Here is an 18951-nt window from a genome sequence, read left to right as displayed (position 1 = left end):
GTATTCTACTCATCACTGTACGTTGGCAGCTCACAAAGTCTCAAGCCCTTCCCGAAAGATGCAACAGTTTTTGCAAATGTCATCTTGAAGGTTCTTTCTCGTAAAAAAAATCTGTCAGTTGGAAAATCAGCTTTGATGGATGATCTATTTTGTTCTCCCCAAAGACGTCCAATTGGGTTTAGAGCTCTCGTGTTCTCTTGGCTGTGTACTTGGGTCAACCTTCTGCCGCGTTCGCGTTTCTAAGCACGCTTGACACGATTTTCATTTCATAATTATGATCCCGCCATGTTCCTCGCTCACATAAGGGTTGAGGCCCTTCGTTTAAAGTGCTTTGCGATCCTTTGCTTTCTGCCCTACAACCAATATTTGTACAGATTTGCGGTCTTCCTCTTATATAATGAAGTCAGCGCCGTGACAATGGGGGCGGGTATGCGGAGAAACAGAGCAGAATTAAGGAGCAAATGAAGGAGAGCCGGGCAGACAGGCGAAACCTTTCTGCAAGCCTTCAATGCTAAGCGACCCAGATGGCCAATGTGTCATGTCGGATGCCAATTTGATCTCAACGTTGAGATCTATACAACATCTCAAGCGCCCACTTGGTGACCCGCCACTGTGTTGCACATCATCCACTTTTGAATTAGCAATTGCACTGACATGCTCTGATTTGCCCGCAATGCTGCATAATCCTTTCAGTTAAAAAAAATGGCATTTTAACCATTTTCAAATTCATGGCAGTCAAATTGTGTTCAGGAGATAAATTATTAGAAAGACCTGCAAAAAGTGCAAACTTTTGCAATCAAACCCCTCCAAACTATGAGCGTGTGTGTTCCATGTCCACACTTGAAGGCCTTCAAGGCTCCAATAGAGCTCCCAGATGGAAAAGCGTGGAAGGGAAAATCGACTTGTTTCCTTTCAAGGCTGCTCTTCAGCTGCGCCATTTTCAGTCAATAGCTTTTAGGGAATCGGCATCTTCTCTGCAGCTTGAAATGAAAAGACTCTTTTGTTGGGAATTCCATAGTGTATGTAATAATCTAACTCAAGACGCGTATGAATCTGATCATGTGTTCAGGTTCACATAGAGCTCAATAGCTTTTAGGGGGAAACGCTTCATTCATGGCAAAGGAAGCGAGGTGCTGTCTACCTATGCAATGGGAACTCTTTTTTTTTTTTTTTTTTTTGCACTGATGTCATTTGTGTCACAGAGTCATTTCCCCTCTGGCCCCAGGTGTTTACTGGGACGTTAATTTCCATCTGCATATACAGCATACCGCCTCCCCCTCGTCTCACTTCACTTTTCCTCTCGGTGAATGATATGCTTGTGCCTGGAGGATCTTCACAATAACACACCGATGACTTTTTATGTGACCGCAGCGAAGATGAAAAAGAACTGAAATATTGCTCAAAACATTGTGTTGTCGTCTCTCTCCTTATAGTATGAGTAAGAGAAGTAATGAACCCAGCTTCAGCTGTTGTTAAAGCGCTTTATAAATCAATACGTATTGTATTTTATTGTATTCTGTTACTGCATATGCCATTTATGTACATTTAATCAACACGAGTTTGATTGAACTTGGAATCAAGCAACAAATAAAATAGTCATGAGAAATGAAAGCATGTCTTCTTGTCTGAAACACATTTTAAAGTTGATTTATTTTCATGCTTATCATATTTGATGATATCTGTCTAAAACATTTGTAACAATTCATTACGCGATAAACAGCAGAGTACAAGTACATTATTTTCCCTCTTAACTGACTTAACGGAGTAGTTTAAAGACATTAGATGCTATTTTGAATGCGAGGAAAACAGTTGAATGGCATTAAATGCAGCCTGTATTTTAAAGTGACCGTCATTATTCTTTCTAACATTGCCATCTGTTGGTGTGAGAAAGTAACCAACAAATGCCAATGGTGTTATGTGGGTGCAAAACATAGAACCTCTGAACCATCGTTATTGTATCTATTTTTTTGTTTTATTAATGTAATTATTATCATCATTATCAAACTACATTCATGTTATTTATATGTATAACACAATACAACACAATAAGACGACTAATCGAAAAAAAAAACATTGTTGCAAAGTATAAAGAATGTTTTTATATATTTGTTTTACTTGTAAATTTTGTATTTTCTTTCCTCTGATATTTGGCCAAATAAACAAACAAACAAATACACAGAGTGACTTGTAACTGGCGGGTATACAATACTATTGTAATACTGGTCCGTAAGTAATACAACCCTTTACGGTTGTATTGTTCTTATGTTTCATCAGATAAAATAAAATAAAATGTAGCACTTGAAACTGACGAATTGTTGCAACCGATTAATGTATGCTGCAAGCTGTGAAAATAAAGAAATAATGTTTCACCACAGCCAGTCAATGCAGGGTTTACCTCGTTCCGAAAGTATTTATTTTACTTTTTCCTATTTTCATAAATAAATAGAATTGAATTGGTTGATGCATTTTATAACCTTTTTGAAGATGATTACCGCTAGAGGGACCAACATCACACCTTTTTTGCTTAAAGTTGTGCGTGAGTGTGGATAAGTTTACTTGTGAAGTTGACAAGAAGTACTATCAAAAAACCGTATAGAGTGTCTGTCAGACTCTAAAGAATAATAGCATGCTACGGCTTTTGAAGCGGTTCACTGTTCTTTATTATTATTTTTTTATATCACAGAAAAAGTTTCATAGCGTGATTACTGTGGCGTGATTCATTTTGGTTTAATTTGACCAAAAATCGGAATGGTTTGCGAAATGACAGACAGCTTCCTCTTATTGTGAAGTTAAACCGGATTTGGTGTTAGTCACTCCAGTAGTCTTTCAATCGTCGAACCGGAGGCAGCTGTCCGATGTCCCGGAGTGTTCCTTGGCCTCGGGGCGATGTGACCACCACTGCGTCCGGACTGCCGCGTCCAGGTCAGGATGGACCTGAAGAGAGCCAAACTTGGTCACAACACGAACACGCTGTACGGTGAATTCACGGCTACCGGTAACCAAAAAGTCAGGTACGCCGTAATCCTGACTGACAGGGACCTCATCGTCCAACGACTCACCCCAATACATGCGGGCCGGAATCGAGTGGTCCTCAACCTGAAGGACTGCGTCGGATGCCGGGCGTACCGGGAAGGTGACAACGCGGACTTGGCGGCTTACCTGGCCGTCTATTTTTACCCGTTCAAGCGGCGTTGGATCGGCTCCGGGCTTTCGCGACAGAGAGTGGAACAATGCTTCCGTCTCGCAGCGCTCCAGGACCCGCGAGCCAACCTCGACGAGGCGGAGAAGTGGGCTCGCGCTATCCGGGGGCGCTCGAACCGGTGGCAGCACCATCGAGACGGTAAGAGAGGTTGCCCCTTTTCCATTACTTTAAACGGGTATGAAACTTAAATGAACCGCGAGGATTGTATTCTGAGTTGTCAGTAACACTGGTCAATTAAAATAGTTAACACGTTTTACACTTCTTTTTGTTGCTGCTGCGTCATAATGACCACACGTGACACATTCTGAGATCATATTCGGAACCGGCACTAATTTGTTCTGTAATTGGATCGCAACACACGGCAGCTCTGTGGCATTGTGAATGGTAGCTCATCTCATGGAATTATTATGTGTGTATTTGCTCATCTTATAACTACATTTTGACTGGAAAAGTCAATAACAATTTTACATTCCTGGATTCCGAACAAGTGCAATTACTTCTGTACGGAATGCTCAAGAACACCAAAGATAAGCAAGTTATATAGATATATATTAAGTATGTTATCATAAAGCATACATGAAGAGTATCACTGGAGCACGGTGATCCAGATAGCATCTCACAGTTTGCACAGATGTATTTTATTTCTTGATTTTTGTTTAGAAAAATACTGCAACTTAATATCGTTTGTCATTGACAGAGCAGGAAATAGTAGATGCGCACAGCTTAAATGGCATGGAAGGTTGTAGTGATCGGACAGGTTTTGTACCCTGCATGGGAAACCCAAGAGTCTACCGTCTTTGTTGTCGAGCAATGCACTCCACCCACTTGATTCACATTAGGCCTCTTTGAAACTGCAGCTTTTAACCTCTGCAGAATTTAGATGAGAAAGCTTAGACTCTCTTCTTTCATCAGAAAAAAAAGAGTTAATTCCTAAATTATATAGGTATGGAGTTATATGAGCTTGAAATGGGGGTGGATGTCCAAGATACAATGCAATCCATACATATTGCTTTATATGGCGCTTTAACAACAGTTGAAGCTGGAAAAAAACATTAACATGAAAAAGGGGGAATGCTGCCCCCTTGTGGAAGGGGAAATCAAGCCATCAACGACCATCACAAAGGTAAATAAAACAACTTTATTATATAGTGCAGTGTATTTCTTTCATTACAATACAATAGCACATTTATTATATATAGAATAAGGTATATTGTTTGTAGTTTTAAGGCTTATTTAGTTGAAAATTATATTTTATGGAGCCCAGGGAACGGATTATTCTCATTGTAATGGCTTCCTATGGGAAATTACTTTTTTGGGATACACACTTTTCGCCTTACACACTCTGTCTGGAAACCAATTAAGTTTGTAAGCAAAGGCCCCACTGTACTGAAAAAAATGCATCCATCCCATGTCTATGTTTCAATTTTGGAAACATTGATGAAAAAAAAGAGCAAGCTGGACTGAGCCTTCTGAAATTGGCACGATGCAGACACCATGTACTTGAAGATAAATGTTTGAGCTATAAACTAAAAGTAATGACTGGGCAAGTAGTATCTTTCAGAACAGCACATTTTCTTCTGGGATATGTTCACATGTGAATGTAAATGATTGTGCAGCCTGTTTGTGTGTATGCTTGGCGATTATTGTTACTTCATTATTGCGACTAATTCTCTATACAAAAAAAATAGGCATGGATCGGATTAGGGTAGCATGGTGGGCCACTGTTTAGTATGTCCACCGCAGAGCTACAAGGTTTGTTTTCCCGCCTTCCATAAAATAATCACCGCCCCCCATAATTGCCTTTTAATGTCTTCACCCACATAATATACGGTTTAGTGTGAAGGCTTGGCGACTGGTTGCTCTTTATTGCACATGGCATGTTTGTTGGAGAGTTTGAAGCTGTTCAGGCCGTGCTAAAAAAACGGAATGAGGCACAAAAATGACAAATGACATGTTACTGTGGCAACGCGAGCATGCTTGCCATGTATTGCAAGATTGAACATGAATTTGTAATGCCCTTCGTACTCTCACGATCGATAACATACAGTTGCCTCAAGCGCAATCTTCGGTCATTTTCTCGCCCAGAAAGATCAATGCAAATATGTGTTCAGTCAAAATTTGGCCTCAGGCATATTCTTCTGTCGTTTTAAACACTTCTTTCACGCTTCAGAGGATGGAGTAAAGCAAGCGCCCCCGGGAAAAGTGAATCATCGTATTGCACTTGAACATGAAGCTATAATGTACAATATACATTAACAGGAAAAGCTCGGCTCTACAGGCAGACCAATCACATGCCTGACCCGTGCTTCAAGGCATGCTAATACATTTCAGTTATCTGGAGCAGAGTCTCCAACCAGCATGGCCACAGAGCCTTTCAATATTGTGTAACAAAAAAATCGTGTCATTATAAGGACGTTTATGTTCTAAAATTGTCAAATGGAAAATGAATTACCGTTTTTTTACGGTGTATAAGGCACACCGGAGTATAAGGCGCACCCGCAATGAATGGTGTACTGTATTTTCATTTGTTTAAATAATAATAATACATTTCATTTCTAAGCGCCTTTCAAAACTCTCAAGGTCACTTTACAGTCACAGGATAAGTTTTGCTATGGGTGAGCAGCGGCAGCCACACGCCCCAGCATTCACTCAAAGTAACTCAAATAGATACCAAGCTAGCTAGCTAGTGAATAGATAGCTAATAGCTGGCGAATAGATAGCGAATAGATAGCCATTAGCTACCGAATAGATAGCTAATAGCTAGCAAAAAGCTAGCCAATAGCTAGCAAATAAGTTTTGCTGTGGGTGAGCAGCGGCAGCCACACGCCCCAGCATTCACTCAAAGTAACTCAGATAGATACCAAGCTAGCTAGCTAGTGAATAGATAGCTAATAGCTGGCGAATAGATAGCGAATAGATAGCCATTAGCTACCGAATAGATAGCTAATAGCTAGCAAAAAGCTAGCCAATAGCTAGCGAATAGCTAGCTATTAGGTAGCGAATAGATAGCCATTAGCTAGCGATTAGATAGCTATTAGTACTTGAGACGTGAAACAAAATGGCATACCAAACAATGAAAGATCGTGTAAACAAAACAAACACCAGAAGAATAATCATAATAATACATTTCATTTCTAAGCGCCTTTCAAACCATATGTGAAAGGTGCACCGGACTACAAGGCGCACCTTCAATGAATGAAAAAAGTTTTACAAATATAATATAGAAATATATACAACTTTTCCAAATATAAGGCACACCACATTATAAGGCAAATATATGGGAAATGGAGTCGGTGGCTACTGACAGTAGTTTGCATATGATTTCACATTTAAGATGCACCGCTGTATAAAAAAAAATATAGTAAATGAAGCTCAGAAAAAGCGTTTTACAATTTGTTCCTCTTTGATTATGTGAGTAATGGAAATCATATTGGAAATGTTTTCATCATACATGAAAGCCTAACTGTGGGTGGAATGATTCAGAATACCGCATGAATTAAGTTCATCACCACTTGTTGTGATTGGTTTTTTTTCTTCCTCCACAGCGGGGAACTCCTCCCTCCGTGGGGCCTTATCTTAGTATGTTTTACGAACAGACACAGAGGAATGAAGCGTGGAGGATTTAGATTCACAAGCATCATACGGAATGTGTTCACTTTGAAGGTTGCCATCTTGTCTCATGCTTTCCGACTGTCAGTTCCGTCAGTGGCATATGCGTCTCTTGGGAGCTAAGCGCCCTATACTAAACTATACTAAACACAGCCATATCAGATTTGGATACAAACCTCAATGCCGTCAGCTCACAGCTTCGGTTAAAATAGAGCTGCAACCATCTCACCACCGCACCCCTCGCCCCCTCTCCCTCTTCCCTCTCTTCTTCCTCCACTTTATCCACCCGGCTCCACATCCTTTGTGGTCTCTTTCAGCAGAAATGCGCTTGCGTGCACCCAAAGCCTACACTTGCAGTATTTTACAAGTAAGATTATGGAACAGCACATCTATTTTCTGCTGCGGCTGTGCTGCCGACTGCAATAAAAGTGTCAATAAAAATGACATTTTCTGGAAAAGATATTAAATATTTGGGGTTGTATGAAATTGCTTGCTTGATTGCTTAATTAGCAGCTTTTGCAGATATGTTGTTGATCAAATATTTTTGGTGTTATAAAAAAAAACAAAAAACGGTAGAGAGATATACCGTACATATTTGTCAGTGATGTGAGAGGGAAAATAAAAAGAATGCACTTTAAAGGACAACCGACGTCACTTTTTTGTTTTTTAACTGACACCAGAAAAACGTTTTATAGCATCTAAAATACCAAAAACAAGCAGTATGATATTTTTAGTCAAATGCAAAACACCAACAAAAATGACTTAGCGTCCAAAAACCGGAAAAAAAATGAACCCGGAAGTGGCCAGTTTCAGAAGGTCCCGCCCCCTTGTTCGTGGTGTCGTCTTGCAATGCTGGAGAATCAAAACAATGGCTTCAGATTCGGAGAATATGCTTTCTTGTTACACATCCAGTTATGAATATGATTCAAAGAGGAAAGCATACACGTTTGCAATCGATTAAAGAATTCTATGTGCCATTTTGAGGCAACATTGGGGGAAAATCTCTCACCCAAAAAAAGAGGCACAAAATGGCGACCTCCAGTGGCCACCTTCGCTTCCACAAGCTGATAAATTCCTTATATGGCGCTTGGACGCCCTCTTCTGGCCTTCTGGGTGCAACACGAGGTCCCCTGATCAAAACAAGTACAGCAAAATACATTGACGTGATGGAAGGACCGCTACAATGCGTCTTTCTTACGGTCAAGGACGTTCCTTTAGTGACGTCACGTACTGACTCGTCACCAACTCAAAAACAAGACTTCCTGAATATTCAGCGCAAGTCTTAAAAGGTAAAATATAGCTATATGCGGTGGAATCTTTGTAAAATACGCTCAGTAGAAGTCATTTGAAGCCATTTTACAAATTATGGACACAACTTGTCCGGAGACGTCAGTTGTCCTTTAAATACTGGAAAAGACTACTGTATTTATTCGAGTTTAACGCGACCAAGCATTGTTATAAAATTCATTTATTGACAATATAAACACTGAATGACAATGTAAACACTGAATGGAAATTCTCGTTAATAACGCGCACCCAAACTTTGAGTTTTTTTTAGGTAGAAAATTTTGCGTGTTGTACTCAAATAAATACAGTATTTCCTTTTCAGCAAATTGAAATTGGATCTCTTTGTCATATTACCGAAGGGCGAGATTCCCAGCAGGTCAAATTCATGTTAATCCTTTAATCCCTTTAATGTGGAAACTGGATTCCCTCCAAATGGGTGTTACTTACAGTTTAAGGGACCTCGTCACAACAGAGCAACAGGCAGAAAAGGGAATCGATCCTGCTGGTTGGCCTGCGGCTTTCACAGAAACACAGATGTTGTTGTTGTTTCTTTTTTTCACACAACTAAAGTTGATGACTTCAACAGTGTGTTAACCCCTTCAGGGACAGCGGTTACAACAGCAGTGAGCTCATCATGTTATCAGATTACAAGGTGCATGAAAGGGTTAATTTCAAGAAACAGATCCGTCGTCGTGAGTCCATGTGTATTTTCAGACTCCCGGACTGTGTGTGGCTCTTATAGCTATTCTAAGATCACTTTTCCGGCTCGTGGGTTTCCCGCCTTTTTAATTAAGTACGTAGGAAATACTATGGCAGATACCTCAGTATACAGTAGTGATTACTTCATTAGGTTTTGGGCCAGTTCCAATGCTCGTGGTTGGAGATGTCTGTAATCACATATCACAAACACACATTTGGCTGTGAAATTTAGGTATATAGTTTGGACTTTTTTTTTTGACAATGAGGTCTTTCAACTTTTTCCATCTAAGAGAGGCTTAAAGGACAACCGACGTCTCCGGACAAGTTGTGTCCATAATTTGTGAAATGGCTTCAAATGACTTCTACTGAGTGTATTTTACAAAGATTCCACCGCATATAGCTATATTTTACGTTTTAAGACTCGCGCTGACTATTCCGGAAGTCTTATTTTTGCGTTGGTGACGAGTCCGTACGTTACGTCACTGAAGGAACGCCCCTGACAGAAAAAAGGACACATTGTAGCAGTCCTTCCATCACGTCAATGCATTTGGCTGGTCAGAAAATTTCATGTAGCACCAAAAAAGAGGCAGAAGAGGGCGACAAAGCTCCATGTAAGGAATTAATCTGCCTGTGGAAACGGGCTGATTAATTCCTCACATGGAGCTTTGTCGCCCTCTTCTGCCTCTTTTTTTGGTGATACATTTCCCCCCAATGTTGCCTCAAAATGGCACGGAATAAATTCTTTAATCAATTGTAAACATGTATGCTTTCCTCTTCAGAACTATTTGAATAATATGCATAACTGGATGTATAACAAGAAAGCATATTCTCTGAATCTGAAGCCATTGCTTTGATTCTCGAGCAATGCAAGAGGTCTTGGCGTGACGTCACGAACTGGGGGCGGGACTTTCTGACAATGCCCAATTCGCAGCTCAATTTTTTGCAGATTTTGGATACTTTAGTCATTTTTATTGGTGTTTTGCATTTGACTAAAAATATCAGTCTGCGTGTTTTGGGTATTTTAGATGCTAGAAAACGTTTTTCTGATGTCAGTTAGGAAACAAAAAAGTGATGTCGGTTGTCCTTTAAATTACTGAGTGAGAACTGCCAAAATTGTTAAATACAATGTATGTGGATATTCAAGGTTAAAAAAAAAGATAAAATGTTGCTCTACTCATTCCCATGCAAACAACGCAAACATATTATCTTCTGTCATAAAGTCACCAATCCTCTTCCGTACATAATGCGTAAATAAATACACACCGTGTGTCAGCGTTTCGCCTTGTGCCACTGTGGCACTGCATTTAATGACGGAGGAGGAAACAGGGAGCAGACAGAGGCCAAGAGATAATTCACTCGGAATGTGTCGGCGAGGGAGGAGTAGCACACAGGAAGTGGACGGGATTTGAATGTGGCCAAGAAGGACACACAGGCAGCCGGGTCAGAGCCTTCAGCGCCAACCGTCACGCCGCCCGATTCACAAGGCCCCTTTAAAGGACAGACGACACCTCCGGACAAGTTGTGTCCATAATTTGTAAAATCACTTTAAATGACTTCTACTGAGCGTATTTTAGGAAGGAAGTCTTGTTTTCCAGTTAATGACGATGCCTGAAGTGACGTGACATTTGGAAAGCCCTTGACCGAGAAAGCGACACACAATGCATTTTGGGTACGGTGTTTGGACTGAAAACATCATGTTGATCCGTATTGATGGTGAAATTAGAAGGAAAACTACATAAATAACGCAATGGCGAATCGTTGTGTGTCGCAGCCAATTGCGTTAACACGCATAAAGAAGGTGTAAATTTACACAAATTCCCAGCGAAAAAATCAGCCATTTCCAACGGAGCTTTGGCGCCATCTTGTGCATTTTCTGGGTGCTACATTGGAGTTCAGACGGCTCGAATTGATACGGAAGGACTTCTTTAATCGATTGCAAACATTTATGCTTTCCTCTTCAGAACGATTTGAATCATATTCATAACTGGATGAGTAACAAGAAAGCATCTTCTCTGAATCTGAACTCTCTGAAACCATTGTTTTGATTCTGGAGCAAGGCAGTGTGTGACCAATAGTGATGTCACAAACAAGGGGGCGGGACTTTCTGAATTTTCCCAGTTCCGAACTGATTTTGTGGCAGTTTTAGGACACTTTAAGTCATTTTTATTGGTGTATTATTGCATTTGACTAAAAATATCAGTCTGCGTGTTTTGGGTATTATTCTTGTTCTTGTTCTGTTGTTCTGAGTCTTGTTCTGAGTCTTGTTCCTAGTCTTGTTCCTAGTCTTGTACTTAGTCTTGTTCTTAGTCTTGTTCTTGTTCTTATTCTTGTTCTTATTCTTGTTCTTGTTCTTGTTCTTAGTCTTGTTCTTAGTCTTGTTCTTAGTCTTGTCCTTAGTCTTGTTCTTAGTCTTGTTCTTAGTCTTGTTCTTATTCTTGTTCTTAGTCTTGTTCTTAGTCTTGTTCTTATTCTTGTTCTTATTCTTGTTCTTATTCTTGTTCTTAGTCTTGTTCTTATTCTTGTTCTTAGTCTTGTTCTTAGTCTTGTTCTTATTCTTGTTCTTAGTCTTGTTCTTAGTCTTGTTCTTAGTCTTGTTCTTATTCTTGTTCTTAGTCTTGTTCTTAGTCTTGTTCTTATTCTTGTTCTTAGTCTTGTTCTTAGTCTTGTCCTTAGTCTTGTTCTTAGTCTTGTTCTTAGTCTTGTTCTTATTCTTGTTCTTAGTCTTGTTCTTAGTCTTGTTCTTAGTCTTGTTCTTATTCTTGTTCTTAGTCTTGTTCTTATTCTTGTTCTTATTCTTGTTCTTATTCTTGTTCTTAGTCTTGTTCTTAGTCTTGTTCTTATTCTTGTTCTTAGTCTTGTTCTTAGTCTTGTGCTTATTCTTGTTCTTAGTCTTGTTCTTAGTCTTGTTCTTAGTATTGTACTTATTCTTGTTCTTGTTCTTAGTCTTGTTCTTAGTCTTGTTCTTAGACTTAGTCTTATTCATTACCTCCTCCATGGAAGTTGTTTATGTGTAAATTCCTGTCGCCATTTTTGGCTATACAGTACTACGTTTAATACGTTTTATTTATTATGACTACGATTATACCAGCAGGGGTGCCGCTGAGTGAGCTGTCGCATCCATGCCGGATGATGCTGCTTGTAAATCCGCAGAGCGGGAAAGGACAGGCGCTCGTGCTATACAGGAAGCACGTGCAGCGGATGCTCAACGAGGCCGGGGTGCTGCACACGTTGGTCATCACCGGTGAGTCGCTGGAAGCACGAGAACACCACACAAAGAAGAGTCAAGGAGAACTTTGATGGTTTAGGTACCCCTGGACCTAAACCATCAACTGGCCTCAAATCCCCTCCTCATGTTTTTATGCCATCACTATGCTGAGTGAAACTGCCTCTGACCCTCGTACACGCACAGCTTTGACGTCAGCCCCCTGCGTCTACAAAATACATTCGCATACTGTATGGAGATGATAAACACAGACATTCTCGCAAAATCCCCTTTCAACATGATTTGATTTACTCATCGTTATGATCTTCCATACGGGCCGGGCACACACACACACACACACACACACACACACACACACACACACACACACACACACACACACACACACACACACACGCACGCACACACACGCACACACACACACACACACACACACACACACACACACCTTCCTGTTTCAATGGTTTTGTGAGGTCCATATAACTCCAGATAAGGAGTGTGGACCACCGTTGCTGATAAGTTTAGAGAAGAACTAGAGTTACATTTGAACACGAAACATCACCCTGTTTCCCACTTCAACTTCTTTGAAAACAAAGCAATAAAAAGTGGACTTGAAACTGAAATAATAGCAGGAATGAGGTTTCTGAATGGGTATAATCAAAGTCCTCACCCTTGTAGTGAATTTGGTAAAAATATCGTTTTACTTTTTGTGGTATGAACTTTTTCCTCTCATTAACCACGCACACACACACATAAACACACACAGTGAGTAAAAAGTGTGTGTATCCAAGTGAAATTAAAATACACACCAAAAAATCATTTTGGGTGAATTTGTGAGGACCTCTCTGAAACTTTAACAGATGCATATATAGACCCTCTAGAAACCCTTAGAATGAAAAACTTGTGAGTACCGGCCAAAAGGTCCTCACTTGTCAAAAATGTCCTCACTACGTATGGTATAAAACGTTAGTGGTCCTCACAAAACTAGTCATACAAACACAAACACACACACACACACACACACACACACACACACACACACACACACACACACACACACACACACACACACACACACACACCTTCCTGATTGAACGTTTTGTGAGGTCCAGGTAACTCCAGATAAGGAGTGAGGACTACCCTTTCTGAAAGGTTTAGCGACATGTAGCGACAAGCTACATGGTGAAAGCAAACACGAAGCTGTAGCATCCATTGACGAAACGACATTGTCTCACATCTCCTGTCCCACGTCAATCCGCTTCAATTCCAAGCCGCGACAGTTCTACATACACAACGGCGCTATGCGCTGACGCTCCTTACTTATCGCGGGCTCCTCAAGCCATGCATCCATCCAACCGCAGACTGTCCAACAGCACCGACCTAATAAGACCTTAATAAGAACTCCTTCCAGTTTGTGTCCTACAAGTCCGTGTGACCTCAACTGACTGTACTCGTGTGTTTACAGAACGTCAGAACCATGCCCGCGAGTTAGTGAGGGAGGCTGACCTGTCCCAGTGGGACGCTTTGGTCATCATGTCAGGAGATGGTCTTCTATTTGAGGTAATAAAACATGCACTCCCGAGCGATTCTTCAGGGAATAGGCTGGGCACACCCTGAACTGGTTTGCTCATCAAGAACAGCAAATAAATTAATTTGTTAAATAGGACGTGATGAAATACACATAATTGACTATAAAAACAAGCAAACATGATGGAGCTCATTTTAACTTTCCATTCCAACTATTATCCGTTTAACAGTTTAATCGTCACGAGGTGGCATAACCTAGCGGCAGTTGTAGGCGTGTGATGTTGAAATAAAATGGCTTTATTATTTAAGTACAGTTTATTTCTTTAATTACAATACGATAACACAGTTATTATACATAAAATAAGGGATATTTTGTGTCGTTTTAAGGCTTATTTAGTAGAAAATTATGTTTTATGGGCAGCTGGAAACGGATTATTCTCATTTTTAATGGTTTCCTATGGGAAATTAATGTTTGGAAGACACACTTTGCGCCTTACACACACTTTCTGGGAACCGATTAAGTTTGTAAGATGAGGTATCACTGTACTTGATTCGCATATGTTCTCACACTCACTGAATGGAGCCAACGCCTTATTAACTGATAATACGGACGGGATGGTTCAACACTGTAACAAATTTTCTCAAATTTGTTACTCTGCTTTGCTGTGCTAGGTGATAAATGGTCTCCTGGACAGAGAAGACTGGGAGGAGGCGATCCGAACACCGCTTGGTATACTTCCCGGCGGCTCAGGCAACGCCTTGGCTGCATCCATACATCACTACGCAGGGTGAGTGGATCACACCGTAATATTCACATTCACTGCTAAGGAGATGTTTACCAACCCAAAAAAAAATAATCATAAAAACGTGTCCAAAAAAAAAGGATTTCTAAAACATGGCAGTGACAACAAAGCTGGGAACACGGAGACGTTTTGTAAGTTGTACGCCCGATGTAAAAGTTGCACGCACCGGGCATCCGAGCAGGCGTTATTCCAGACACTGCTGATTCTCACAGTCCATTTCCGGTCGTAATAGGCCAAACCGTTGTTGAGATTCTGACTGCATTAAAAAAGCATCCTCAGACGTGTCTGTGCCACGTTAACCTGCCTGATTTCCCGCAGTGCCTCGTTGGTGTCCACTGAGGAGCTCCTTGTCAGCTGTGGCTTCCTTCTGTGTAAAGGCGCGGTGTCCCGCATGGATCTGGTCTCGGTCCACCTCTTCTCAGGCACTCGCCTCTTCTCCTTTCTCTCGCTAGCGTGGGGCTTTGTGGCCGACGTGGACATTGAGAGCGAGAAGTACCGTCGCGCGGGAGCAGCTCGCTTCACCGTGGGCACTCTGGTGAGGTTGGCGTGTCTTCGCGTCTACAAGGGAAAGCTGGCCTACTTGCCCGTGGCGGCGGATTACGACCGGGTGGAATCCAGGAATAACGACGATCACAGCGCCACCTTCCACAACTCCAGAGACTCTTTTTTGCAGAAGTCTTTCCACAACTTCTGCCACTCCAACAACTCCCACACGGCGAGGAGATTCCAACGATTATGCAACTCCAGCAGAACTCAAACGGGCCTGCGGGACTCGGTGCTCCCGCGGTTAGAGGACCCTCTCCCGGGGAATTGGGTGGTGGTCCCAGAAGAAGACTTTGTCTTGGTACTGGCCATGTACCAGTCCCACCTGGCTGAGGACCTCCTGGCTGCGCCGGACGCCACCTTGGACGACGGCGTCATTCACTTGTTCTACGTCAAAGCGGGAATATCCCGCGCCGCGCTGCTCAGGCTCTTCCTCGCCATGGAGAAGGGTGCCCACGTGATCTCCAGCTGCGCACATCTGGTGCACACCAAGGTGCGAGCGCTCAGGGTGGAGCCATATTCTCCCAAAGGGATTATAACCGTGGATGGAGAGGTGGTAGAATATGGACCAGTGCAGGCAGAGGTGCACAAGGGCCTCGCTAGACTCATCAGTGCATGAATCTGATGCTTGTATACACGCACACACACGTGCACACACACACACACACACACACACACACACACACACACACACACACACACACACACACACACACACACACACACACACGCAAACACACGTTTCTGTTTCAATCGTTTTGTGAGGTCCGGATAACTCCAGATAATGAGTGAGGACCAGCGTTGCTGATAAGTTTAGAGAACTAGTTGAACACTGAATGAATAGAGAACAAATAATAATAATAAATAATAATAAATAGAGAACATTTGAATACTAAATGTCACCCCGTTTCCCACTTCAACCTCTTTCAAAACCAAGAAATAAAGTTGTCTTGAAAGTGAAATAACAGCAGGAGTGAGGCTTCTGAATGGGTACATTCAAAGTCCTCACCCCTGTGGTGAATTTGGTTAAAATATCGTTTTACTTTTTGTGGTATGAACATTTTTCTCATTAACCACGCACACACATACACGTAAACACACACAGTGAGTAAAACGTGTGTGTATCCAAGTGAAATGAAAATACACACCAAAAAAATCATTTTGGGTGAATTTGTGAGGACCTCTCTGAAACTTTAACAGATGCATATATAGACTTTCTAGAAGCCTTTAGAATGAAAAACTTGTGAGGACCGGCAAAAAGGTCCTCACTTGTCAAAAATGTCCTCATTACGTACGGTATAAAATGTTAGTGGTCCTCACTAGACTAGTCATACAAACACACACACACACACACACACACACACACACACACACACACACACACACACACACACACACACACACACACACACACACACACACACACGGTTTTGCACCTACCTGCACGTCATTTCCATTGATCCATCCGTGCATTTCCATTCAAAGTAAAATTGTATTAATTTGTACAATTGCTCACGAAATAGAAGCAAGAATTCTTGAAGGTGAAGGGAGTGTCGAATGTCATCTTCGGGGGTCTACATGCATACCAACAATCACACCCAAATTAATGTTCAATCTGCGCAATATGTTGGATGGCAAATCCTTATGTGGATGTGGTCAATCTCAGGTTAATATACAGTGATACCTCGGCTTACGAACGCTTTAGCTAACGAATTTTTCGCCTTACAAACATTAAATTCGCGAGAATATAATAGTGGCATACAAACTAGTTTTTGGGAAACACACGGAGCGCCACAATGGCTAGCGGACTAGTTTTCGGCGGAAGAACACCAAACCACACGGTCGAACAGCGCCACCGTGGCTGGCGGACTACTTTTTCACACCCACTTTCTTTCAGTGCACTCAGTGCAGACGTGGTTTGTTATCGAGTGGATACTTTTGCTTTTTTGGGGCCCAAAAATAGACCCCACCACAGGCTAATGTTCAGCCAAAGAGGACAAAAAACTAAATTACGGTCGAGCAGAAGAAGGAGATGATCGAAAAACACGAACGAGGTGTGCGTTTGTGTGACTTAGCGTCCCAGTAACAGTACGCTAAGTCGACCATTGCTACGTGTGGCTAAGGGTGTTTCTTTGTTGTCTAAGGCAATAAAAGAGGTTGAAAAAATTCTGTTTATTTGGATTAACGAAAAGCAGCTAGCAGGGGACATTGTGAGTGAGGGTATAATCGCCGAGAAAGCACGGCAACTTCACTCGGATATCATCAAGAGGCAACTACATCAACGACCATCACAAAGGTAAATAAAATGACTTTATTATACGGTACAGTTTATTTCTTTAATTACAATACAATAGCACATTTATTATACATAAAATAAGGCATATTATGTGTAGTTTTAAGGTTTATTTAGTCGAAAATTATGTTTTATGGGGAGCTGGAAACGGATTATTCTCATTTTTAATGGTTTCCTATGGGAAATTAATGTTTGGAAGACACCCTTTTCGCCATACACACACTTTCTGGGAACCAATTAAGTTCGTAAGCTGAGGTATCAGTGTATTTTTATTTTCATGCACCGGTGGGTGTTTGTCTGCGCACGCCCCTCCAAGCAGAAGTCCATCACAAAATTAGACAATAGTATACAGTTGTGAGCCATCTAAAAAGATTGGTTACGTGTATACAGATATTCCCGACACTTTTTATTTAGTTTTTTAGATGTTTGCCTTGTGGGGGGCGTGGGGGGGGTGGCTGTATTTGTTTTCTTCAGTGTGGACGCGCTGTAGCATCATGCTGCCCCTTAGCGGTCACTTTTGGTACAACAGACAGATTTGAGTGAAGGAGAGTCGTTATTTACTTAGACATGTTACATTGTGAGGGAAGTGAACGTGTACCTGGATTTTATTTCCAATAATAATAATAATAATAATAATAATAATAATAATAATAATAATAATAATAATAATAATTAATAATAATAATAACCCATTTCATTTCTAAGCGCCTTTCAAAAACTCTCCAGTTCACTTTACAGTCACAGGATCAGTTTTTCTGTGGGTGAGCAGCGGCAGCCTCATGTGCCAGCGTTCACTCAACCCGGAAGTAAATAGCTAGCAAGCTAGCTAGCCAGCCAGTAGATAGCTAATAGATAGCCAACAGATAGCTACCTAGCTAGCCAGCCGCCCAGATAGCTATATAGCTAATAGATAGCTAAATACATAGAAAGCTAGGCAGCCGTGCGGTGTCTCCCACAGAAATAAATAAATTACAAGGAAAGATTCCATTTATTATATTAGAGAGATCTATTTTTCCATGATGCAAATATTTGTTAACTTGACTTTTTATGCTATGACAAATAAAACATCACTTGAGAACGTCTTGGTCACTTATTTCTGGGAAATCAATCCTTTCTCGTGATGTGTCGTTCGTGAACGAGCCGGTTCTTAGAGCCGGATCTCTGAAGTGAACGAAGAGAGCCGGTTTCTAACAAGGAGCCGGAAATGGGAGCCGACTTTTTTGTCCTCTATTCCCCGCCCCCAGTCTTCGGTTAAAGCCGTGCGTGATTGGTCGATATCCGTGATAGAGGAGCGAGGTGAGAATTACAGACAGGTGGCTAGACAAATGGTATCGCATTATGCTGGTATTATTATTATTCAATTAGTACAGTAGTTGGTATGATAGCATTATTATTGTGAAAAGCAAATTAGTGACAGCTGATCATCAGACCAGAGTAACCACAGGGAAAGTGACACACATCCTCAACTTCCCACGAGCAGACGCGAACACAACCAAACAAAAGACACATCACGACAGTACTGCTTGCAAAGTTTATTACGTTGTTATTATAATACATCTGTCTCAACACAACAAATGTCATTAAAAAAAACAAGAATGTAATCATTTTTGTACATATGCTCCGAGCATCTTCATGTGAGTTTATACATCCATGACATCTGCACAGAAGGAATCTGGCTGCAAATCAAAACTATTTCAGTATATATATATATATATATATATATATATATATATATATATATATATATATATATATATATATATAT

General features: G+C 41.1%; 1 protein-coding gene across 2 annotated transcripts; it reads left to right on the top strand.

Moving 5' to 3' along the window:
- The first annotated feature begins 2838 nt into the window (after nucleotides 1–2838).
- On the top strand, nucleotides 2839–18912 carry LOC148892928 (sphingosine kinase 1-like). Of its 2 annotated transcripts, none has more exons than XM_089007043.1 (5): nucleotides 2839–3340; nucleotides 11889–12038; nucleotides 13486–13580; nucleotides 14220–14335; nucleotides 14669–18912. In XM_089007043.1, exons 1-5 carry the CDS (start codon nucleotides 2929–2931, stop codon nucleotides 15510–15512), a joined length of 1617 nt encoding a protein of 538 aa, XP_088863169.1. In that variant the 5' UTR covers nucleotides 2839–2928; the 3' UTR covers nucleotides 15513–18912. The 2 variants fall into 2 exon arrangements, with proteins under 2 accessions (XP_088863169.1, XP_088863168.1); XM_089007042.1 differs by having other exon boundaries at nucleotides 11886–12038.
- Nucleotides 18913–18951: the final 39 nt, after the last annotated feature.

The sequence above is a fragment of the Hippocampus bargibanti genome, linkage group LG10 (genome assembly GCF_051943395.1).
Source record: "Hippocampus bargibanti isolate YZ-2025 linkage group LG10, ASM5194339v1, whole genome shotgun sequence".
Taxonomy (NCBI): Eukaryota; Metazoa; Chordata; class Actinopteri; order Syngnathiformes; family Syngnathidae; genus Hippocampus; species Hippocampus bargibanti.
This window is presented reverse-complemented; position numbering and strand designations above follow the sequence as displayed.